General features: G+C 37.4%; 1 protein-coding gene across 2 annotated transcripts in view; it reads right to left on the bottom strand.

Annotated features, from left to right (window-relative positions):
* The window catches only part of HIBADH (3-hydroxyisobutyrate dehydrogenase), a 138,409-nt gene that overhangs the window by 16,433 nt on the left and 96,283 nt on the right, over positions 1-25,693 (bottom strand). For both annotated transcript variants that reach the window (XM_032286914.1, XM_032286916.1), the window contains exon 5: positions 2,647-2,780. In XM_032286914.1, the coding sequence (XP_032142805.1) occupies positions 2,647-2,780 (134 nt within the window). The remainder of the gene's footprint in view (positions 1-2,646; positions 2,781-25,693) is intronic.

Genomic DNA, 25,693 nt, shown 5'->3' with positions numbered 1-25,693 from the left:
AAGAGGGGAAGCTGGTATTTATCTCTTCACTTAAAGCCTCTGGAGTTAGCAACTTTACCGATAAGGGCAGTCCTGATTATCAACCCTACTGCATTTGTACAAAACAGCAGAGTTAGCGTATCCTTTCCTGCCTTAAATCCTGGTGCTTGCTTCTCTTCCTTACTAATAAATGTCCTTTGAACATCTTTTTTTTTTTTTTTTCCCATAATAGGGCACCTTTTTTTTCCCATAATAAGTTCATAATGCATTAAAAAGTTAGGCAGATAGTCTTTCTCTTTAATGATTTTTCATTTTTTTTTTTTTTTTTAAAGATGGCATCATGCTCTGTTGCCCAGGCTGGAGTGCAGCGGTGTGATCTCGGCTCACTGCAAACTATGCCTCTCAGGTTCAAGCGATTCTTCTGCCTCAGCCTCCCAAGTAGCTGGGATTACAGGCATGCGCCACCACACCAAGCCCGGCTAGTATTTTTAGTAGAGATGGGGTTTCTCCATGTTGGTAAGGCTGGTCTCAAACTCCTGATCTCAGGTGATCTGCCCCACCTCAGCCTCCCAAAGAGCTGGGATTATAGGCGTGAGCCACCGTGCCTGGTGCTCTTCAATGATTTTTCTTAATCAGCCTGGGAACTGTCTGTTGTCTCTTGGTCAGCAGAAGCTACTTCTATTATCTTGACATTTTTTAAGCAAACCTCTTCCTAAAATTATCAAACCATCCTTTGCTGGCATTAAATTCTCCAGCTTTAGATCCTTCACTTTCTTTTTGCTTTAAGTTGTCATATAATGACTTCACTTTTTCTTGAATCATATTAGATATAGGCATGCCTTTCTATAGCAATCCTGCACCTACATAAAAGCTGCATTTTCACTGTGAAATAAAAAGATGTGCAAAAAAGTGCAAGCCTGCTGGAGTAGCTGCAATGATTGGTTCATGAATATTCTTTTCTTTTTTTACAATGGTCCTTACATTGGATTTGTTTATCTTGAAGGGAAATGCAGCTGCAGACCTCAATCCATGGTACATATCAAGCAATTCAAATTTTTCTTGTAATGTCACAACTTTTCTGAGCTTATTGGGAGTATTTCCAGCATCACTAGTGGCACTCTGTATGGGTCCCATGGTGTCATTCAGGGTTTATGATGTTGCACTAAACATGATGAAAAATACAAGAGAATCGCAAGAGATCAATTTTTACTATAATACAACATTTACTGAAGAGATGAACCACTCACACAAAGATTAGTGTCACATGACATTTCATGCCAATATTTGTAACACTTGAGTTCACTGCAATAGCAACAGGAGGTGGCCACAAAATTATTACAATAGTACAGTATTACTATAGTTAATTTTATGCAGTTATGATTTATTTTGTATTTTTTTGAGATGGAGTCCTGCTCTTTTCGTGAGGCTGGAGTGCAGTGGCGCGATCTCACCCCACTGCAACCTCTGCCTCCCAGGTTCAAGCAATTCTCCTGCCTCAGCCTCCCTAGTAGCTGGGACTACAGGGTACACCACCACACCCGGCTAATTTTTTGTATTTTAGTAGAGACAGGGTTTTTACCATGTTGGCCACAATGGTCTCGATCTCCTGACCTCGTGAGCCGCCCGACTTGGCCTCCCAAAGTCCTGGGATTAAAGGCATGAGCCACCATGCCCGGCCTACAGTTATGATTTAATACATCTTTATATTTGTTTACATTTCTCTCAACTGTGAATGGTCCCATGTATGGTCTATAAATGTCTGTAAGTTTTGATAAATTTTAACTCTTTATAACAGATTTGTGCATATTTATAGACTAGTATCTATCTACATATATTTTATGCATTCATGACATATCTAAGTTTTTCTTAATTTTTTAAAATAATTCTAGGCCATGTGGTTCATCTGCTTTTTCAAACTGTCACAAATCTTCAAAAAAATTTTGAAGATATCTATGGAAAAAAATACATGTATAAGTGGACCCATGGAGTTCAAATCTGTGTTGTTCAAGGGTCAACTGTAATTACAAAATTAGATGGAGGAAAATAGCAACTCAGAAACAAGCCCTTCCCATAAAAGCAGTTTTAAGGATGATTTCAGTAGTTGCTTGGATGACGTGTTAAAATCCTAACAATGAAATATTTTTTCCTTTTTTCTTTTTTTAAAAATAGATTCTTGCTCTATCACCCAGGCTGACTGCAGTGGTGCTATCATGGTGCACTGCAACTTCGATTCCCCACCTCTGGGCTCAGGTGACTCCCCCCACCTCAGCCTCCTAAGTAGCTGGGACTACTGGTGTATGTCACCACACTCAACTAATGTTTTGTTTTTTGTAGAGACAGGGTCTTACTATGTTGCCCTGGCTGGTGTCAAACTCCTGGGCTCAAGTGATCCTCCTGCCTCAGCCTCCCAAAGTGTTGAGATTACAGGCATGAGCCACAATGTCTGGCCAATAATAGAACTTTTAATATCTTTTTAAATAAGTAAATTGGCTGATGTCTGCTTAAGCCTACCAGGAATAATGCAAAACTAATTTATTCCAAATACATTTTTAAAAATCTGAGCAAAGAATCCAGAGATTGAAGAGAGAATACAAATGTCAGGAAAGAGAAAGGAACATTAGTCAATTTTGCATCATCAAGTCAAGGTCATTAATGTGAAAATCTTACCTGCCCAGTACCAACAGCTCCACAATACACCACATTGGAGCCCATGCACCCCAGCAATTCTTGGGCAGCAGCAAATTCGTCTTCAACTCCTCCCACCATAAATGTGAGGTTCCCAGATCGTGCAGCTCCTACACCTGAATCATTTGGGGGTAAAGAGAAGCAAAAGAATACATTTCTTAAAATGTTTAGGTAGATAATAAAATTAGAGTAACCAACTAAAAACATCCTGCCTCCAAACTGTATTTATGCCACACATGTGTAAAATACTCTAAATCTCTATAGAAATATTCAGTAATCAAGTATCATCCAGGTTAATCACAAACCAAAAGAGATATGGAGATTCAGTCATACTCTCAATCTCAACTTAATCATTTGGCACAACCATGGCATAATAAATAAGGGAACTTAAAATGTAAATTTTATTATTCCCATGCATCCATTATTCTCCTAAGAAACTATTAAGTTACAGAAAGTATACAAAAAAAGGTTTACCTGGGCCCTGATCAGCAAAGGAGTCAGCCAGAAAGAGGTCTGCTGCCCATGTTTGGATTTGGAGTTCTTACTCTCTAAATACTATCTATAAAGAGATCTACAAAGAGGGAGACCTGGCTGTTTGTTCCATAAACAAGTAGGCATTTCAGATGGTAGGATTCTTTTTTTAAGGCAAGGAAAACTGTTGCTTCTTTTGACTGATTATTCTCGTGCACTTTTCAATATTATTTGATTTTTCTTCTATTCATCTTTTGGACAATTTATTTTTAGTGATATGAGCAGGAAATAAACTTTAACACTGGCTTCACTACTCCTTAGTAGGTTTTAACAAAGGCTTAACGCATGTTCATTCATTCGAATGACTGGAGAAACAATTTTTTTTTTTTTTTTTTTTTTTTTTGAGACGGAGTTTCACTCTTGTTACCCAGGCTGGAGTGCAATGGCGCGATCTCGGCTCACCGCAACCTCCGCCTCCTGGGTTCAGGCAATTCTCCTGCCTCAACCTCCTGAGTAGCTGGGATTACAGGCACGTGCCACCATGCCCAGTTAATGTTTTGTATTTTTAGTAGAGACGGGGTTTCACCATGTTGACCAGGATGGTCTCGATCTCTTGACCTCGTGATCCACCTGCCTTGGCCTCCCAAAGTGCTGAGATTACAGTCTTGAGCCACTGCGCCCGGCAGGAGAAACAACTTTTAATTTAGCACAGAAAACATGATCTAGACTTGTCCTAAAAGGGAGAGGAAGAAGCTTCATTCATCTAAATTTTTTTTTGAGACAGAGTCTTGCTTGCTGCCCAGGCCAGAGTGCAGTGGTGCGATCTCGGCTCACTGCAATCTCCACCTCCCAGGTTCAAGTGATTCTCCTGCCTCAGCCTGCCAAGTAGCTGGGATTACAAGTACCTGCCACCATGCCTGGCTAATTTTTGTATATTTAGTAGAGACAGGGTAGAGACAGGGTTTCACCATGTTGGCAAAACTGGTCTCCAGCTCCTGACCTCAGGTGATCTGCCTGCCTCGGCCTCCCAAAGTGCTGGGATCACAGGCATGAGCCACTATGCCCAGACCATTCACATAAATTTTTATTAACTATAAAAGAAAACCAGGAGTATTTAAATACTCCTGGTTTTAATATTAATTAAAAGTATTTATAACTTCTTCATAGATTGGTTGTGAATATGTAAACATATGCTGTAAAATAAAAATGCTGTTTATTTACTTTTTGAGACAGGGCCTTGCTCTGTCACCCTGACTGGAGTGCAGTGATCATAGCTCACTGTAGCCTGTTTTTAATATTCAAATAAATCTTGATTCATAATTTTCAAATTAGGCTTTCTTTTTCAAAACTTCCTAGGAAAGTATGTGGAACTCATTTTATAGTACAGTAAGAACAAAGAAACTATAACTGTTTGTAGTATGTATCAAATCTGGCCATTAGAATAGACAGCTGCAAGTAACGTCCTGCTTTTGAATTTAATGTATTCACCGAAATACAGTATTTATATGTTTTTTAAAAGCCCAAGTAAAGAGATAACTATTTCATTCAAACTGTGAATATTTTGCTATTGTCAAATCAAATAGCTTTCCATTTTACAGTTTATATTATTCATAACCAATTATTAAAACCAGAGAAGTCAGCATTACGCTAGCCAAATCTTGGAAGAGTGCCCACATCTTATGAAAACCTGAGATGCTCACATATATGGTTAAATTACATTATTTCTCAATGTCTTCACTTTGAAATGGATTATATACAAAAACCCAATTTATAAAAATAATGCTTTCAATTAATCTATGCCATTCGAACATTCTTATAACATTAATGTTTAAGTGACTATTGTTTTGTTAGTTTCTAATTTACTTTATCAAGATGGTAAACCATTACTGTTTTAAAATTATTTTGCTCAATTTCTATAGCCATTTTTATTCAAACCATATAACTACAATTCCTCATAATCCTGTTGGTCTCACCTAGAGAAACTAAGTAGATGATTTAAGTCAAAGCTTACAAACAAATCCAGCACTAGCCATCATAGATCAATGGCTTTGCTTTGTATTTAGATTACAGGCTGCTGAATAGCTTCAGAGGGTCAGTTATTTAAAAAAAAAAAATTAATGCTGACAATGGTTATCAGCTGGTTAGTCTTTTGACAGGTGTACTTTCTCACTTGTTCAAATACACATTTTAAAAAGCAGAAATAAGTTGTTTAAGCAAGAGAAGACCACAAAAGAAAGAATAATTTATCTTTTAATTCAAAGGTCTGTGTAGCTCTACTCTTTCCTCATATTGACGTCATATCATAATTATTTCTGACTTTATCATAACCTACATCCCAAAGTAAGGGTTTGACTAAAATGGGTACTACTAAAGTTCTGGCATTCCTTGGAACCAAATCTTACGTTCTCATACATATTCCTTAATCATACAACACTATCAAGCCTAGTCCCACTGCAAAGGCAGAATTAAGACCTAATTTAGCTAGGCATGGTGGCTCACAGTTGTAATCTCAGCACTTTGGGAGGCTGAGGAGGGTGGACTGCTTGAACCCAGGAGTTTGAGACCAGCCTGGGCAACATGGTAAAATCCCATCTCTACAAAAAATACAAAAATTGCTGGGCATGGTGGCATGCACCTGTAGTCCCAGCTACTCAGGAGGCTGAGGTGAGAGGACTGCTTGAACCCAGAAGGTGGAGGTTGCAGTGAGCCAAGATCATGCCACTGCACTCAGGTTTTCTGAAAACCTGATATGCTCACACAACACATATGGTTAAATTACATTATTTCACAATATATTCACTTTGAAATGGATTATATACAGAAACCCAATTTATAAAAATGCTTTCAATTAATCTATGTCATTCAAACATCCTTATAACATTAAATGTTGTTTTACTTTATCAAGACAGTAAACCATTAATGTTTTACAACTATTTTCTCAACTTAGATTTGTATTTAGTGTCAACTTGGTATTTGGTCTCAATTTTATTTGTATTTAGATTACAGGCTGCTAAATAGCTTCAGAGTCATTTATTTTAAAAAGAAAATGCTGACAATGGTTCTCAGCTGGTTAGTCTTTTAGACAACAAAGTGAGACCCTGTCTCAAAACAAAAAGACCGAAATTATCCCGAAATAAACATAACCATTTTGAACTTAGGAAAGAGTATCTAGAAAGCTGGGTCTCTAAAGCTGTGTAAGACATCTTATGGATTTCAGAAGACACTGTATAGATTTTTATGTCTACTAAAAAAAAATAAGAAATGTATTACAATGACATGCCATTTTAATTCAAATCCATTTTCTAAAACATAAATATACAGAATGCATACTCAGGTAGCTGCTAGAATACTGGAAGAAATATTTATTTTACTATATATTTCAGTAATTGTATATACAAAATTAAAATCCACCCTGCGCTTAATTCTATTATAGCATTTATCAAAGCTTATTAAAATCTTGGATTTTCTTGTCTGATGCCTCCATTATAAACTCCTATAAAGTGAGCACTGGGGTCGTGGTTTGCCAGCATCCCCATTATCTATTACAGTGCATGATATATTCAACAAATGGGGGTTGATAATTAGTAAGCATCATAGAAAGGGTAAAGAATCTGGAAATGTTATAGTTTGTTTTAGGGATGTGCCACTTGCTGGCTGTGTGACAAATTATTTAACTTTTGAGTCTTGGTGTATAAATGGGAAAAGTATTAATAACTTCTTCATAGACTGGCTGTGAATATGTAAACATATGCTATAAAATAAAAATGCGATTTATTTTTTGAGACATGCCCTTGCTCTGTCACACTGGCTGCAGTGCAATGATCATAGCTCACTGCAGCCTCAACCTCCCAGGCTCAAGCAATCCTCCCACCTCAGCTTGGACTACAGGCATGTGCCACTGTGCCTGGCTGTTAGGTTTTTTATTTGTTTTGATAGAGACAGGGTTTCACTTTATTGCTTAGGTTGGTCTCCAACTCCTGGGCTCAAGCAACTCTCCTGCCTTGGCCTCCCAAAGTGCTGGGATTATAGGTGCGAGCCACCATGCCCAGCTAAAAATGCTACTTTAATGTAAGGACTTAATACTTTTTAATTTGAATTTGTGAAGTGAGCATTTTTCCTAGTTACCTAAGCCATTGTCTTCTCTGGGATAATTTTACCCTTTGTTTTTAAGTGTTAGCGGGTTTGGGCTGCATCTATAAATAACAGAAGCAGGCTGGTGCAGGTTAAGAAGAACTATAATGGTCTATAGCCACTATGTTAAGATTACATCACTGTAAAGACTTCTTGCAAAATCTTTCAATGGCAGCTTAGTGAATGGGAAAGACACAAGAAATCTGCATTTGTTTTTACCTATTCAACACAATTAACTGGTCACCTCCTAAGTAGCAGGCCCTGTGGTAAGCACTTGGGTGAAGGATGAATCACAAATGTCCCTGCCCCTAAGAAGTTACATACTGGTTATCCAGCCACTTCTCTCATTGTCCGTCACTACCACCCTGGTCTAAGCCACAGGCATGCTCTGCCTGGGCTACTGCAATAGTCTCCTACTTGATCTCCCTTTTCCTCTTGTCTCTCAAGTCTATTCTCCATATAGTGGCTAGAGGAATCCTCTTAAAATATAAATCTGGTTCACCCAGTTCATGTTTGTTCCTTATTCCCAACCCTCCAAAGACTTCCTATCGCTCTCAGCATAAAATCCCAAGTCCTACAAGGCCCTACATGATACGCTCTGGGCTACCTCTCCTCCTTCATTTCATAGCATTCTTCCCATCACTTGCTGCTTTCCAGCCACTTTGGCCTCCTTGCTGTTCTTGAAACAGGTGAAGTATGTTCCCATCTCAAAGCCTGGAACTTACTATTCCTTTTGCCCGAAATATTCTTCACCCAGATATTCATGACTGGTATAGTTAAGCTTATTCAAGTCTCTGTTCAAAATTCACCTCTTCAGAGAGGGGTTTCCTGATCACTCAGCCTAACAATCTAAAATGGCATCTCATCACTCTCTCCTTTTCCTGCTTCAATTTTATTCATAGCAATTATCATCACCTCTTTAACACTTTCATTTGTTGCTGGTCTGTATTCCCTATAATAATACTAGCCTCCATGAGGGCAGTGATTGTTGGCTCATTCACTCACATCCACTAACTCTAGTACAAAAGAGATTCTCAGGAGGCAAGAGAGAAGGAAAGTCAAGGAAACAAAGGACGACTATAATACTGTGTGATAACTGCTCTCGCAAGATATGCCCGAGATGCCAAGGATCAGAGACAAAGCATTTCCATCATTCTAGCACATCATTAAATGCTGTTCACCCTGTTTCTTCATCTATGATGTGAAGTGGTTACAGAAAATTATCATTGAACTACTTTTAAGCTTTTGAAATTCTATAATTTTGGGGTTTCAAGTTCCTAATCATCCGCTTCCCTGCATTTATCATATTAATACATAAAACCATGGCATGTTTTACTTTGTACAAAAAAAAAATAGTTCCAAATGAGAAAAAAGAAAATGTTCTCATGTAACTACATTAATTAACTCTAAAAAGCCTAAATATTTGTGGCTATCTTTAGTGCTTTTTCTAACATTTTCCTGTGATGATGTCTCCAGTGTTTCTTTCCCATAATACTACAATCGGAAACGTTGAACTCATTTGTACAAGTACATGAAAAGGCAAGTGACCAAACCATGCAACATGGGTATCTGACTACCCTGATTTTAAAGTGATAGACATCTGTCACTTCTCTTGATAGTCTGTTTTGATTTTAATAAGCCTTATAGTGGAGAAACACTTTTAAATCTAAGCACAAAGTCCCTAAGTCAGCTTCTCTATCTCAAAAAAAGTATCATAGAAGACTCCATTTGCTAAACTAGCTTCCTTCTTTCCTTCCACACCTACTTACAGTTGACATAAAAAAATTGATCATTGGAGATCCATTCTTCAGTGGTCTTCAACCCTGGGATCGAGGAAGAAACAATCCTTGTGCTCAAGGAGTTTGAAATCTTGTACTTGTGACGATGGGGGGAGGGGGAAGTTGGAGAATGGAGGTAGGGGAAGGGATAAGGAAAAAGCATATGGCTAATCAAAGAGTCAGATTCATGCTATTAGAGGGTATACAGTTATATAGAGGTCCAAAGAAGAAAAATATAATCAGCAAATATTTATTCAGTGCCTTTAACAACCTGCTAGATCTTTGTGCTCTGTGTAAAGATTCAACGAGTAAGCATATTTTCTGAATGGAAAATAAGGACTTGTTTGCTGTTATATTCAGAGACTACCTGAAATATGGCTATCACAGAAAGTCCAAAACGTAAAGTCATGGTAGATATAAACCTAGTCCTTGTACTCAAAAAGTCCAAAATATAATTAGGGAAAAGAGATGTATAACAGAAGAAAATGCCAAAAGGTAGCATCATAAACCAGTGTCAGATGAATGAGGGCAATTGCCACCAAATCCCAATTCCTCCTTTCATTTTTCAAACCTTCGTCATTGAAAGAATAATGAATTATCAGAAAGAGAAGGGATGAAAAAGAAAACAAATTGTTCTCAAAGAGCAATATTCTTGCTGTCAACTGTGGGTAGGCATATAAAAACTCTGTTAAGAATATAGGTATTCTGAATCCATTTGCAAATCTAGTTCAGAGCAGGTTAAACTAACATGAACTGAGCAAGTAATCTGGTATGCTTTTTATTAGACACTGAGGTTCTGCCTGTTATCTAAATGCACATAATACTCTACCTCTCTTCACAACCAATGTTTGTTTGTTTGCGCGAGCAAAAAATTAGCAGCAAATAAGAAATAAGGAGAAATAAGTTCAAGAGACCTATTGTACAACATGGTGATTATAGTTAATAACAATGTACTGTATCCTTGAAAATTGCTAAAAGAGATTTTAAGTGCTCTTATCACAAAAATAGTATGTGAGGTAATGCATATGTTAATTAGCTCAGTTTAGCCATTCCACAATATATACATCTTTTAAAATATCATGTTGTACATGCTAAATATAAACAATTTTTGTCAATTAAAAAATAAAATAGAATTTTCAAAAGAACAAAATCCGTATTAAGAACAATAAAGAAACCATACTATCTCACAACAAATCTCAAATATGAATCTGAGTATCTTAGAAGTCTTGAGAAACCCTGTTTGGGAGCCAGCATATCTCTTCCTTGAACTGAGTTACATATTTTTAAAAATTCTCATTTGGAACCTCATGCAGGAATAGCAAATGAAGTAATGAACAACGTTTTCACGTTTTTGCATCAAAAATAGTGACTTTTTTTGTAAGATAAACTGAATTAAAGCTTGGTTCTTGCTTTATATCCTTTTCAGGCTAATCTTAGCCTTCTGCCTATAAAAGAGGTAAAAATTAAAATAAATCACCTCATTCTAACATTTATGCTTATCTGTCTCCTAATCTTTGGGCAGTTTTATTTGATATAAGAAGAAAAACAGGCTCCAGTCTTAAATTATACATTAACATGAAAATAACCAGCAACTGAAAACATTACTCAATATTAGCATTTCTTATGTAGTCTCAATTTCCTCCCATTTTTTCTCCATTGTTATTCTTTCTGAAGTGCCTGTATATTTATGCTTCAGCAAAAAGGAGAACTACATAACTTACTGTACCTTCTCTTCTGTCTTGAGTTGTAGGAAGCAATGAATTTTCTCTTCTCTCCTTAAATGATCTCTGCTTTTTAAATCTTTATTTTCCTTGTCAGTGAATCCTAATCACTTCTCTGATTTCCTCATCTATGCTTGCAACAAAAACTACCACTTGATGCATGCTGAGACTATTTGTAATGCCAGAATGTGTAATGATTTTTCAGGTACCCATGCCTATCTTGGGCTGTTCCCTCACATGAAATACCCTTCCATGCCTTCTTTGCCTGCCTGACTCCTGCCTGTTTTTCAAAACTCAACTCTGAGAAGTATTTCATGACCCCCCTTTCTCTATCCTTAAAACATTCCTGGTGATGTCTCTAATAAAGCACTTACACTACTCTAATCAATGATTTTTCTGGTGTGTCTTATTAAGATCCTTATGGACATGAGCTGTTTGAATCTTTGCACCCAGCACATGGCATGTGTCTGATAAATGTTAATTTTCTTCTTAGAAGGCAGGCAGCTATCAATGGCTAATAAAATGACCAAGAATACTCATTAAAGACTTAATGTTTTCTCGTTTATCAAAAAAGCTCAACTTTTTAGTATCAATATGTTTATTATATTCTTGAAATTTACTGAGTAGATTTTGTTTTGTTTTTGAGATGGAGTCTCTCTCTGTCACCCAGGCTGGAATGCTATGGCACAATCTTGGCTCACTGCAATCTAAGCCTTCCAGGTTCAAGCAATTCTCTGCCTCAGCTTCCAGAGTAGCTGGGATTACAGGCACCTGCCACCACACCCGGCTAATTTTTTGGTATTTTTGACTAAAGACAGGGTTTTGCCATCTTGGCCAGGCTGGTCTTGAACTCCTGACCTCGTGATCCACCTGCCTCGGCCTCACAAAGTGCTGGGATTGCAGGTGTGAGCCATTGTGCCTGGCCCTGAGAGTAGATTTTTAAGCAACTTCACCACACTGTCCCCCTCCACATACACACACACGGTTCGTATGTGAGCTAATTAGCTCAGTTTGGCCAATCTACAATGTATGCATATTTCCAAACATGTATACAATATATACAATTTTTATTTGTCGATTCCTTTTTTTAAAAGCTCAACTTTGGGGCAGCATGATTCTTCACATGTGGTAATGGCATTTTCACTTCTGCATAAACATGTAAGCATAAATGTACATGTATAGGTTCATTATTATGAAGAGTTAAAAGTGAAAAACGTGATTGATTTTAAAAACTTGGGAAGAAATCATAGTGCAGTGTCACACCTCTTGGACAAGTTATCACATCTCTCAATCTTGGTTTCTTCATCTGAAAACAGTGATAAAAACACTGGCCATACTAACTTTGAAACTCAAATGAAACAATACATTAGAAAGGTATATAGCTATTACACAAATGTTATAAAAAATTTAAACAGAGGAGGGAGGGTGGGAGGGGGTGGAAATAAAGTATTATTTTTACTGCCAAAAAAAATTTTAAACAAGTAAATCTATTCAGCTTAAACACGTCTAAGTCTTTGACCTAACAGTAGCAAAGAGCTGAAATTTGGAATTTAGCCTTACTGAAAAGCTGACCCAAAGAATTATAGTAGATAAACCATGATGCAGGTGCTGATAACTTAGACTCACCACTCCCAAATTAAAAATAAGGAGATTATTTTCAATTCTATGGCTATTGGAAAGAAGTCTTCAAATCCAAAGAGGAAAGAGATGGGAAACTAAAAAGAACAAATGAAATTATATCTGTCTTTAATACTGTAAAAATATTGCCGCCAAAGCACTTCTATTGATATATAGCAAAACATAGTAAATCACTTAATTTACTCAAAAGAACTTAAATGTTTTAACCAGTTTGCCATCAAAAGAGATCAAGAAGAGGACCAATGGGACGTGGGCTGCAATGTGAGCCGTCTTTAAAATGCAATTGTTCTAATCATTTTCTACAGATGCAGCCTCACAAGGGGCTGCTGTCACAGGGACCATTTACGACTTGTTATGGTGTCTCTATTGTTTACCAGCGACATTCACAGAAAAAGGCGACAGCTGGGACAGAAAGCTGCTACTCAACGAACAATATAATCCCGTGAAAGTAATCAACAAATTTAAGGGTGTTAATTAACTTTACACTTTATCATGTTCAATTAGTTGTCCTTTCTAGAAAAGATTGCCGTGCACAATCAGTTTAGAGCGTGCCATGTTTGATTTGTAAGTGATCACTGTTTCTGTTTCAGAGTCCATGTCAGATGTTCTCTTGGGTTTTGGTGACACAGATGAATGGCTCTGCACATGTTAGGGGTGATCTGGTTTAACATAAGCCAGCATAACATAGCCCCTTGTTAACACTATTTCTGGCATTATCCAAGCTGGAAACAGAAAAGCAAAAAAACAGCACTCTTCTGGAGTCAGATAAACAAAGTTTAGTTAGCTTTTCCTGAAATAAACACAGACACAAACACATGAAGAAATAAGCAATTTTTCATCATTATTTTTCAGAGTAAGACTTGTCTTTCAGGGGCATGTTTGGGATCATTTCCTCCCAGCAAGATCTCAAAGCTCTGCTGCATTATGCACAAAGCACCACTGTATCCTCAGACTTTACATAATGCAGACAGTCTTTTCTATGGCAGTCGAATAAATGCTAGGGATGTGTTGTTAGGTGCTGGCTTGTGTTAAATTCTAAAATGTGACTTTTAAATCCAGAAACTCTATGTCACAAGTATGAAAAATCTGCAGGAAGAATATTAATCTACGAATGCAATTTGCCTTCTCTTTTACCTTAATGCACCTGTTCCTACTTGCTAATAGGACAAGGAAAAGCTCATGATGGAGTGACAATATATGCAATATTGCATTTTAATGAAAGTCACTGCAGCAGTTCCTCTGAATGGATAGAGCTTTGCATCAAAATATTTCATAAGCCATTGACAAAGTGAACAAAACTCAAAACTGAGATTTGGTATGTGTTTATCTTTAAGAAAACAATAGCAAGGGTCATGCATCTATTTTCTTTAGAAGAGGCATTTACATGGGATTGTGAAACATCTTAATAAAGCTATACCTTGCTCATATATACTAGCCATTTCCTGCACAATACACAAATTAAATGCATATAAACTATAGCTGATTAGCTAGTTACAGCTACACAAGGACAAAGCTGAACTTCTTTAAAATAGAAAAGTTGTTAAGCCTGAAAGCTAATAATGTCCTAAGTTAAATATTAAAGAAGGAAATTATAGGCTATATCTGAAACAGCTGAAACCACAATACACAGCAGCAGAAAACATTAGTTTTCTGCAGAAGATCTGCAGGGAGAAGAGAAGCGGTCGATAGATCCTTAAATTGGAAGCAATAGCCGTTCTTCTATCCCAAGTTGGCAGCTGCTACATTTGCAGACCTGGTTCATTATTTACCCATAATGACCATCAAGCTGCAGTCAAAGTCAGATCACAACAACTGTCAGCAGCTCTTTTAATTAGCTTTGCTTGAATTCAGATAAATATCACAATAGACCTGCTTATGCTGAAAGAGCAACAGAATGTTCTGCATGGAGCTGGGCTGGCTTGAGGAGGACCAGTGCAGTACAGAAGCCGTCAGACAGAAATGCAGAGTGGGGTTTTTAAAGGAAAGGGCAAATCAGAGAATGAAATGGTTTTCTTTCATTCTAAAAATCACTAAACAATTCCCTGGCATTCACCTCAGATCAAGACAGTGTACAATGTTGGTTTACAATGAAACTCTAAGCTCCTGAAAGCTAAGTATCTGGAGCACAAAGAGAGTTAACTTAATGCCCCTGGAAAATACGATTTTTAAAACTCTGTCTTGCAAATAATATATCTTTCAGCTTTTAAGTCTTTATTATTTATTTGAGATGGAGTTTCTCTCTTATTGCCCAGGGGTAAAATGGCATGATCTCCACTCACTGCAACCTCTCCAAGTTCAAGTGATTCTCCCGGCTCATCCTCCCAAGTAGCTGGGATTACAGGCACCCACTACCACAACCAGCTAATTTTTGTATTTTTAGTAGAGATAGGGTTTCGCCATGCTGGCCAGGCTTGTCTCCAGCTCCTGACCTCAGGTGATCTGCCTGCCTCAGCCTCTCAAAGTGCTGGGATTACAGGAGTGAGCCACTGTGCCTGGCGTAAAAGTCTTTTTTTTTTTTTTTTTGGGGGGGGGGCGGAGACAGTTTCGCTCTTGTCGCCCAGGCTACGTGCAGTAGTGGTGTGACCTCAGCTCGCTGCAACCTCCGCCTCCCGGGTTCAAGTGATTTTCCTGCCTCAGCCTCCCGAGTAGCTGGGACTACAGGTTCCCGCCACCGCACCCGGCTACTTTTTTCTATTTTTAGTAGAGATGGGGTATCATCATGATGTGCAGGCTGGTCTCGAACTCCTGACCTCACGTGATCCGCTGGCCTCGGATCACGTGAGGTCAGGTCAGTTACTCCCAAAGTGCTAGGATTACAGTCATGAGCCACCGTGCCTGGCCAAAAGTTATTTTTAAAAGCCAAATAAGAGATCTATAGCTTGCAATTGTAATGTCTATTTTATTTTCTTCAGGCAACACGTAGTTTGTAACATTTCTGTGATAGGAGTTGTATATTTTCCTACAAATTTCACATGCATTCCTTTCATTCAGCATTAACAATCACAAAGTAAAATAAGGCCAGTAACCAAATTCTGAGTAATCCAATTACCACCAATACTTCTGGGTCTCCTCCCATCCCTAATCCCTGTCTAGTTTGCTGGAGAAGAAAAACAGGCATAATAATCATGTGCCCTCTGCTTTAAAGAAAATTGATTCACATGAGTTCTGTTATAACTCTGAGGGTAGGTAATTCAGGAAGTGATGACTGTCAAAGAAGAGAGGGTAGAAAGTAATAAATAAGCACAAGGCAAGATGATAACCCGGCAGCAAATAGAAAACTGGGGACAGCAAGAAACTAAAGATTAAGAGAAAGCTGTGCTAATAAGCTACACATGGCTAACCAGGAATTCTCTCTTTCACATGAAAATCCCCTGACAATGTGGACTCTCATATATTTTGGGGTGTGGGGTACAGTTAAAGAAGGTGCCAACTGCTACATATGAGTTGAGTATGGTCCACTCTGCCATTCTTGCTAGTCCCTCAGCCAATGCATAGCCTTTTGCAACCATTTCTGCTGATGCATTCATATAACATTAAGGAAGGGTAACTAACCAGATTTGCGGGAGGACAAAGGACACAATACTGCGAGTATAGACTTTGGATGCCACGTGATTGTTTCCTTATTGAGCAGAAAACACTCCTCTGGGAAGTAGTTTAAAAAATTAGGCTGGTCACGGTGGCTCACACCTGTAATCCTGGCACTTTGGGAGGCTGAGGTGGACAGATCACGAGGTCAGGAGATCAAGACCACACTGGCCAACGTGGTGAAACCCCGTTTCTACTAAAAATACAAAAGCAATTAGCTGGGCATGGTGGCACATGCCTGTAGTCCCAGTTACTCGGGAGGCTGAGGCAGGAGAATTGATTGAACCCAGGAGGCGGAGATTGCAGTGAGCCAAGACAGTGCCACTGCACTATAGCCTGGGTGACAGTGCAAGACTCGGTCTCGGGGGGGGAAAAAAAAGGTATTTTTGGTATTCTTCAAGTACTAAAACCTTGGAATAAAATTTTTACAGAATTCTCGATATGTGATAATGGCAACCACTGCTTAATGGTGGTAATTTAAGTGGGGAGAACTGTTCTTCCGGTTTCATGAGAATTAATCACAGCAAAAAGGATGTGTTTCTTGCTCTTTTTTTAAAAAAAATTAAAGACTAAGCCAAATACATAAACGTTATCTCATGGATAATGGCCTTTCCCTACTCAAATCTTAATACAACCCACCTCCTGACTATATACAACTTGTTTCAGTAGAACACCGAGTTACAAAGATGAGTCTAGAGTCAAAATTTCAACTACCTATTAGCTAATTCTTACTACTGGCCCTCAGTAGCACAATGAATTCAACATGTCCAAACACCTTTTGTTCTCCTACCCTCAAATAGACCCCAAATTGGTCTCCTGCATGTCCATTCAGTTATGAAATTACCATTACAACACTTACGGCAGCGTTTCCCAAATTTACAGTGATATAAATGTATAGATATGTATTGTTTGTTTCTGGCCAGTAAGGCTTCTCATCCGCCCCCTTCTGATAGTAAGTCCTGCCCCTCTGGCCAAAGGGCTGTACTCATGGACAGTAAAGGTACCCCCAGCCTCTCGGCAACAGTCACTAGTCCATGGAGGGCCAAGCAAATCCAACAAAACCAATAGCATTATGCCCTGAACTGCTAAACTGAGGTTGAAACTCACATGAAGAGTGTCTACAGTAAACACTAATGAGGTTGACATGCAAAGCATTAGCAGACACAGATAATAACAGAAAAATGGAAACTGGCACCAAGTCCTCAATTCTAGTCACTGACACCCTAGTTCGTTTCCATTTGAGAGCTACCGAGAGCTATCCTAGTAATTTCCTATCAACATGAGTCATTCTCCACAAAAAAAGTTCCTCAAATTGATTAAAGGTTTTGTGGCCAAATAAACAGATGTCTAAGAACTTCTGGACTTATTTTAATAGGCAAATAGCCACCTTGAATATTTTCTGGGGGTGGGGGGTGGGGAATAGAGAACACATCATTTCTCTTATTTTTTTACTAAATTTCTTTTCAAGGAAACTTCTCAGAATTAATTTTCTCAGGGGCTATGCGTTGGGAAATGCGAGTTTGGAATTATTTGACTTCTTCCTCACCTGTCCATATTCAGCTACTAATTTGTTGATTCTGACATAAAATTTTCCAGTTAATATTTTTTCAGTGGATTTTTCTCTGCCTTTATGCTTAATCTTTCAGTGTTGCCATTTTTTTTTAAGTGCAGGTATGTCTCATATGGAGTACACAGCTAGATTTTTTTAAAATGCAATCTGATGAAAAGTGAATTTAATCTATTTATATTCATTGTGATTAGACTTATTTCTAACTTACTATTTGTATTTACTATTCACTTTCATTTTTCCTTGAGTTTTTTTTTTTTCTTCTCTCCTGCCTTCTGTTGGATTAGTAAGTTTTCCTAGTTCTTTTTTATTTTTATTTTTTCCTATGGGGCTTTGGAAACTATAGATTACTTTTCCATTATAATGGAATTAGTTACTAATTCTAAGACTCAGTTTTCTCATTTGTTAAATGAACTGAATAATATCTACCTTAACAGGACTGTGAAAGACTAAGCAATGCTTGATACACTGAAGTCATTCTGTGTCCTCTAGAAAAGGAGAGTATCTTTTTACATAGTTCACTGGGTTTCTTCTTCAGTAAACTGCCTATCGTATATTTCTCTACTTTTCTCTTGATTCTTGGTCTTTTTCTTGTTAATTATAGATTTTATGTCTACTCTGTTATATATTTTGTAAATAATTTCCCTCAGTCTGTTGTTGCCTTTTAACTTTTCATCTTGTCACAAAGATGTGTGCGAGTTTTCAATTATTGGATCCGTTAATTTTTTTAATGGTTTTTGATTGTATATTTTGCTTCAGAAGGTATTCCTCATTCTAAGATTTTGAAAATATTCTCTTAGATTTTTGTCTTCTTACAATTTTTTTTAAACAATCAGTTATTTAATCCATCTACTATTTATTTTCAGTGTATGGTGTGAAGTAGGGATTTACCCCCCCCAATAAATTAAATAATTCATTTCCCCATTGATTTGGTTGCCTTACTCAGATTCCAAGTACCTATGTATGAGGGTCTCTCTGGGGACCTAACTCTCCCAGTCTGTTTATTCTTGAACAAATATCATGCTGTTTTAATCACTGTAACTTTATACTGTGTTCTGATATTTATGGAGTTAGGATTAACTTATTAAAAAAAATTTTGGGGGCAGGTGCCTATAATGTTTGGGAGGCCGAGGCAGGAGGATAGAGGATAAAGGAAAATAAAAGAGGATAGAGCCTGAGCCCAGGAAACCTGCCTGGGCAACATGGTGAGACATGTCTCAACAAAATTTTTTAAAATTAGTTGGAGATGGTAATACATGCCTATAGTCCCACCCACTCAGGAGGCTGAGCATAGTTAGGCATGTTCACATCACTGCACTCCAGCCTGAATAACAGAGTGAGACTCTATCTTAAAAAAAAGAAAAAAAAGATATTGGCATTTTTCATTTACTTATTCTCCCAGATGAGCTTAAGATTTTTTTTTTTTAAGAAACAATGTGGCTTTGTATTAAAATTTATATATTCTCTCAAGAGAATAGACATGTTTACATGCTTTCCCAAGCAGATAAGTGGTGTCTCCATTTATTCAAGATCTCACTTTGCCTTAATAGTTTTGTCATCTTCCTCATATAGGTCTTGCACTTTTCTTGTTAAATTTGTTAAGCACTATTCTAGATCTTAGAACCTAGAATAATATTCAACTATATTATATAGTTAAATATTGTCTTCTGTTTTGTGCTGCTATCACAAAATATCAGACTGAGAAATTTACAAAGGGCAGAAATGTATTTTTTCACAGTTTTGAAGGCTGGGAAGTCAAAGATCAAGGCACCAACAGGTTCAGTTGTCTGGTGAGAGCTGCTCTCTGTTTCCAACATGGCACCTCCTTGCTGTATCCCCTCCAGAGGAGAGGAACACTATGTCTTCACATGGCAGAAGAGAGTAGGGCAAGCAGAACAAACTCCCTCCATGAATCCCTTTTATAAGGGGGACTACTCCCATACAGGAAAGGAGGAGCCCTCATGACCTAATCACCTCTTAAAGACCCCATTTCTTAATATCTTTACATTGGCCAGTAAGTATTAACACCTGAATTTTGGAGAGGACACATTCAGCCATAGCACAATATACAAGAACTAAGTATTACTTGAAGACTACATAAGATTTGTCTTTCAAAAGCATGTTTACTTTGTTCCTTTTTAGTAATGGGTATTTGAATATCTTTGGTCATTGGAAGTTTACTCATGTGTTTATGTCTTGAATCAATTTTGATAACTTATTTTTTCCTAGAAAAATCACATATTTCCTCTGGACTTCCCACTTTTCTGACCCCAGGCTTATAATTCCTTATCATTTCATCCATATCTGTGTGCAATCTCTTATCTCATTCTTGATGTTCATGGTTTCTCTATTTTTCTTGGTGAAACTTCTTAAAGATGTCTTCTGAAAGACCAGTTCTTGGTTTTATTCAACAATTCTATTTTTCTTGCTGTTAACTAATTTCCTAATTCCAATGACCATATTTATCACATTTTTCTTATTTAAATTGGTTTATGTTTGTTTTCTTCTAATTTCTTGAGTTTTAGAGGCTCAGCTTATTTTCAATTTTTTTTGGGACAGGTCTCGCTCTGTCTCCCAGGCTAGAATACAGTGGCACAATCCTGACTCACTGCAACTTCCAACTCCCAGGCTCAAGCAATCCTCCTGCCTTAGCCTCCCAGATAGCTGCGACCAAAAGAGTGAATGACTGTACCTGGCTACTTTTTTGTATTTTTAGTAGAGGTGGGGTCTTGCCATCTTGCCAGGCTGGTCTCAAACTCCCAACCTCAAGCAATCCACCAACTCAGCCTCCCAAAGTGCTGGGATTACAGATGTGAGCCACCATGCTCAGCCAATTTTCAATATATTTTTAATTATAAAAAGAATTTAGCCACGTGTGGTTGCTCATACCTGTAATCCCAGCACTTTGAGAGGCCAAGGCAGGAGGATCATTTGAGCCTAGGAATTTGAAACCAGCCTGGGCAACAAAGTGAGACTCCACCTCTACAAAAAATTTAAATATTAGCCAGGTATAGTGACATGTACTTGTGGTCCAAGCTACATGGGAGGGTGAAGCAAGAGGACTGCTTGAACCCAGAAGATTGAGGCTGTAGTGAGTCATAGTCACACCACTGCACTCCAGCCTGGGCCACAGGGCAAGACTCAGACTCAAAACAAAAAAACAAAAGCGTTTAAAGTCTATGAAATCTCTTTCACAGTTTTAGCTTTGTAAGGGGGAGTAACCCCATTCAGGAAAAGCGGAATCCCTCATATTTTTTAGGTAAAATGTTCTCATTTTCATTTACTTCAGCTTAAAACTTCTCTGATCTTCAAACTATCCAGCAGAATACTTTCAAGTTTGAAATGACAGCTGTATTGGTTTGCTAGGGCTCTCATAACAAAGTACCTGAAACTGGGCGGCTTAAACAAAAGAAATGTACTGTCTGACAATCCTGGAGGCTAGAAGTCTCAGATTAAGGTGTTGGTAGGATTGGTTCCTTTGGAGGGCTGTGAGGGAAGGATCTGTTTCAGGATTTTTCTCCTTAGTTTGTAGATGACTGTTTTCTCCCTGTGTCTTCCGATCATCTTCCTTTTATGTGTGTCTGTATCCAAATTTCCCCTTTTTATAAGGAGAACAATCATATTAAATTAAGGCCCACTTTAATGACCTCACTGTAACTTGATTACCTTTGTGAGGATCATGTCTCCAAAGAAGGTCATATTCTGAGATACTTGGGTTAAGGATTTCAACATATGAATTTTGGGAGCCCACAAATCAACCCAAAATGCAGCCTAAAACTGTATTTAGGCTGGGTACAGTGGCTCATGTCTATAATCTCAGTACTTTATGAGACCAAGGCATGGGGATTGCTTGAGCCCAGGAGTTCAAGACCAGCCTAAGCAAAACAGTGTGATTTCACCTCTTGAAAACATTTAAAAAATAATTAGCCAGGTGTGGTGGCCCCAGCCTGCAGTCCCAGCTTCTTAGGAGGCTGAAGCAGAAGGATCACTTGAGCCCAGGAGGTTGAGGCTGCAGTGAGCTATGATCACGCCACTGCACAGCAGCCTAGCCTAGGCAACGGAGCAAGACTCTGTCTCATAAAATGACAATAACAAAAAAAACAAAAACCTATACTTGTCCTTATGATTAGGGATCACAAAAACCATGTATGTCCTTGTGATTAGAGAATGTGAAACAATTTTCTATTTCTGAATCTTTAAAGGTTTTATCTTGGCCAGTTCTCCCCATGGAAATGTGGTAACAAAGTATATTCTCTATTTGTAGTAGTCTATTAAACTAAGTCTAACTATTAATTACTTTTATATGTGTTGTCATTTGATCTGTCAAATGCTGAGAGAATTATTATAAATTTCCAATATAATTGTAGTTTTAAATCAAACTCTTAAATTTCAAAAGGTTTTGCCTTTATTCACTGATATATAATAATGCTGTATACATAAACTCTTCACAAGTTGTGCCATTTTGTTCCATTGTAAGACATCCCTGTTCGTTGCAAATTTTGCCTTAAATTTTAGTTTTTGTAGTATGGTATCTGTTTATTTCTTATTTCTATCATTATTAGCAGTAGTATTATCATATCTTGTTTATTTCTATCATTATTAGCAGTAGTATTTTGATACAGAGTCTCGCTCTGTCACCCAGGCTGGAGTTGCAGTGGCGTGATCTTGGCTCACTGCAACCTCCACTTCCCAGCTTCAAGCGATTTTCCTGCTTCAACCTCCCAAGTAGCTGGGATTATAGGCATGTGCCACCACACCAGCTAATTTTTTGTATTTTTACTAAAGACGGGGTGTTGCCATGTTGGCCAGGCTGGTCTTGAACTCCTGGCCTGAAGCGATCCACCTGCCTCTGCTTCCCACAGTGCTGGGACTACAGGTGTGAGCCACTGTGCCCAGCCTTTTTTTCATTTATTTTAAAATATTTTGTATTTCATTAGCTTTTGGGGTACATTGGTTTTTGGTTACACGGATGAATTGTATAGTGGTGAAGGCTGAGATTTTAGAGCACCTGTCATCTGAGTAGTGTATACTGTGCCCCCCAAAAATAGATCTTTTCTTTATTGTTAGCCTTTAATATAATTTTGTTTCTGATATTTCTTAAAAAGAGCAAACAGCTGCATTTTGTTCCTTAACCCTAAGAATCTTGTCTAATAGTAAAATTCAAGTCAGTCATGATTATTAATCATTTAAGTTTCATTCCTGGATTTTTATTTAGTAATTTTTTACATACATAACATAACCATTTTAACACTTTTTAAGTGTACAGTTCAGTGGCATTAAGTACATTCATATTGTTATGTAACCATCACCACCATCTCCAGAACTTTTTCATTAACCCAAATTGAAACTCTGTACCTATTAAACAATATTTCCCTATTCTACCTGCCACCATGCCTGTGTTAACAACTGTTCTATTTTCTATCTCTATTAATTTGACTATTCTCGGTATCTCACATAAGGGAAATCATAAAATATTTGCCCTTTTGTGTCTGGCTTATTTCACTTAGCATAATGTCTTTAAGGTTCATCAACATTCTAGAATGCATCCAAATTCCATTCCATGTTAATGCTAAATAGCATCCATTACATACATATACCACATTTTGTTTGTCCATTCATGCAATGATGGACATGGAGATGGTTTACACCTTTTGGTTACTATGAACACTGCTGTTATAAACACATGTGCTCTCAATTCTTTGTGTATATACTCAGAAGTCAAATTTCTGGATCATATGGTGATTACATGTTTAATTTTTTGAGGAACCACCAATATAATTTTCCACAGTGGCTGCACCATTTTACATTACTACCAACAGTGCACAAGGGTTCTAATTTCTCCACATTCTCAACACCACTCGTTTTCTATTTGTTGTTTCAGTAATAGCCATTCTCATGAGTGTTAAATATAATCTCTCTGTGGTTTTGATTTGCCCCTCCCTAATGGTTAGTAATACAGAGCACATTTTCATGTGCTTATTAGTCATCTGTATATCTTCTTTGGAGAAATGTCTGTTCAAATTCTTTGTCCATTTTTAAACTGGATTATTCACTTCTTAAGTTCATTTTACTTTATACTGTGTAAGTTATAATGGAAAAAATACTTAAGTTTTCTTATACTTACCTTGTCCCCTTATATTCTCAAATTCCACTGAAAACTTGCATTTTCAGTTTCTTCTTCTTTTTTTTTTTGAGACTCAGTCTCCTGAGTAGCTGGGATTACAGGAACGTACCACCACGCCCAGCTAATTTTTGTATTTTTAATAGAGATGGAGTTTCACCATCTTGGCCAGGCTGGTCTTGAACTCCTGACCTCATGATGCGCCTACCTTGGCCTCCCAAAGTGCTGGGATTTACAGGTGCGAGCCACTGCACCTGGCCTCAGTTTCCTTAAAAGTCCTGCTGCAGCTGCATCCCAGTTTACTATACAGTATTTTCATTATTGTTCAGTTCTAACATTTTTTTCTTATATGACTTCTTTGACTAAAAAAAATTCTTTAGAAATGTGATTCTAAATTTTAAATGTATAGGTTTTAATTGTATTTTTCCTCCTGATTAAATTGCATTGTAGTCAAAGAATCAGCCTATAAGATACAGATTTGGTGATGCTGGAGACTTGCTTTGTGGCCCACTGTGTAGTCAATTTTTTGATGTGTCATGAGAAATAAGTTTCTTCAATTGCTGAGTATGAGGTTCTACATATGTCCATCTCATAAAATTTACTGTGTTAATCAAGTCTATATATTTACCAATATTTTTGTTGTTTGATCATCAACTGTCTGAGAGAAGCATACTGAAAGGTCCCACTGTGATAGTAGACATTTATATATTTCTTCTTGTGGTTCTACAATTTTTTGCTTTATACATTTCTGAGGTTATTAGGTACAGTACATATAAGTTTACACTGTCATATCTTTTTGTTTAAGCCTTTTAATCGTTAGTAATGATCCTTTATCTCTAACAGTGTTTTTTAATCTTAAGAACTGTCATGTTTAATTAACCCATTTATTAGATATTTATAAATCCATATTTCTTTCGGTTGGAGTTTGCATGGTCAAAAAGATACTTATACTTTCTTTGTTTTATAAACAAGATTCAGAAGGAGTTTTTAAAAATCCAACATGAAAAACACCTGTCTTTAATTTGGCACATTTAATCCATTTTTTCCTACGATTTTACTTTGTGCTTTTCCTCTATGTGATTTTTATTTGCCCTCCTTTCCTGTTCTTTAAATTGATTCAGGAGTTGTTTCTGTTTTCTTTTTACCTTTACTGGTTTGGAAATAATATTCTTTGTTTTTATTGTCTTCAAAATTTTACCATGCATACTTGGAAGTTAAACTCAAAAGTTAATCAACATCTTGACCTATCTTTCATATAACACAAGACCTGTAGACTTTCCTGGCTTATACATTATTGCTGTTCAGTATTTTAGTTCTTTCTTTAATCCCACAATTTATATTTTATTATTGTTTAGATATTTTCAGATTTATCCAAATAATTTAAATTACCCAATCTCATAGACCATTTAAATTCAAATTCTGTATTTACATTTCTTGTTTACCATTTCTCTTTTTAAAAATTGAGACAGGATCTTGCTCTGTTGCCCACAATGATGTGCAGTGGTGCAATCGTGGCTTACTGCAGCCTCAACCCCCCTGGTTCAAGTGATCCTCCTGCCTCAGCCTCCTGAGTAGCTGGGACCATAGGCATGTGCCACCAATGCCCAGCTAATTTTTGATTTTTTTTTTTTTTGTAGAGATAAGGTCTCACTATGTTGCCCAGAGTGGTCTCAAACTTCTGGGATCAAGTGATCTTCCTGCCGTGGCCTGCCAAAGTGCTGAGATTACAGGCATGAGCCACCACACTCAGCCTTACCATTTCTTTTCACATCTCAAGACTTTCCTTTAGGAGCAAAGGATAACCTTTGGATGTTCTTTCAGTGTACATCTCTTGGTGTTAACTTTTATCAGTTTTTGTTTACTGAAAATGTCTATATTTAATCATGATTCCTTTATTTTGAAATTAACGTGCTGTAAAACTAAATTTTATGTGTGCATAAAATTCTGCGAGTTTTAGCAAGTATACATTCATTCAACCACCATCATCAGGGAGTATACAGAGTAATTCTCTCACCCT

Source organism: Sapajus apella, unplaced genomic scaffold (genome assembly GCF_009761245.1).
Source record: "Sapajus apella isolate SASKATOON/1434 unplaced genomic scaffold, GSC_monkey_1.0 scaffold19, whole genome shotgun sequence".
Classification (NCBI taxonomy): domain Eukaryota; kingdom Metazoa; phylum Chordata; class Mammalia; order Primates; family Cebidae; genus Sapajus; species Sapajus apella.
Note: the sequence above shows the minus strand (reverse complement) of the source record. Positions and strands in the feature narration are given on the sequence as shown.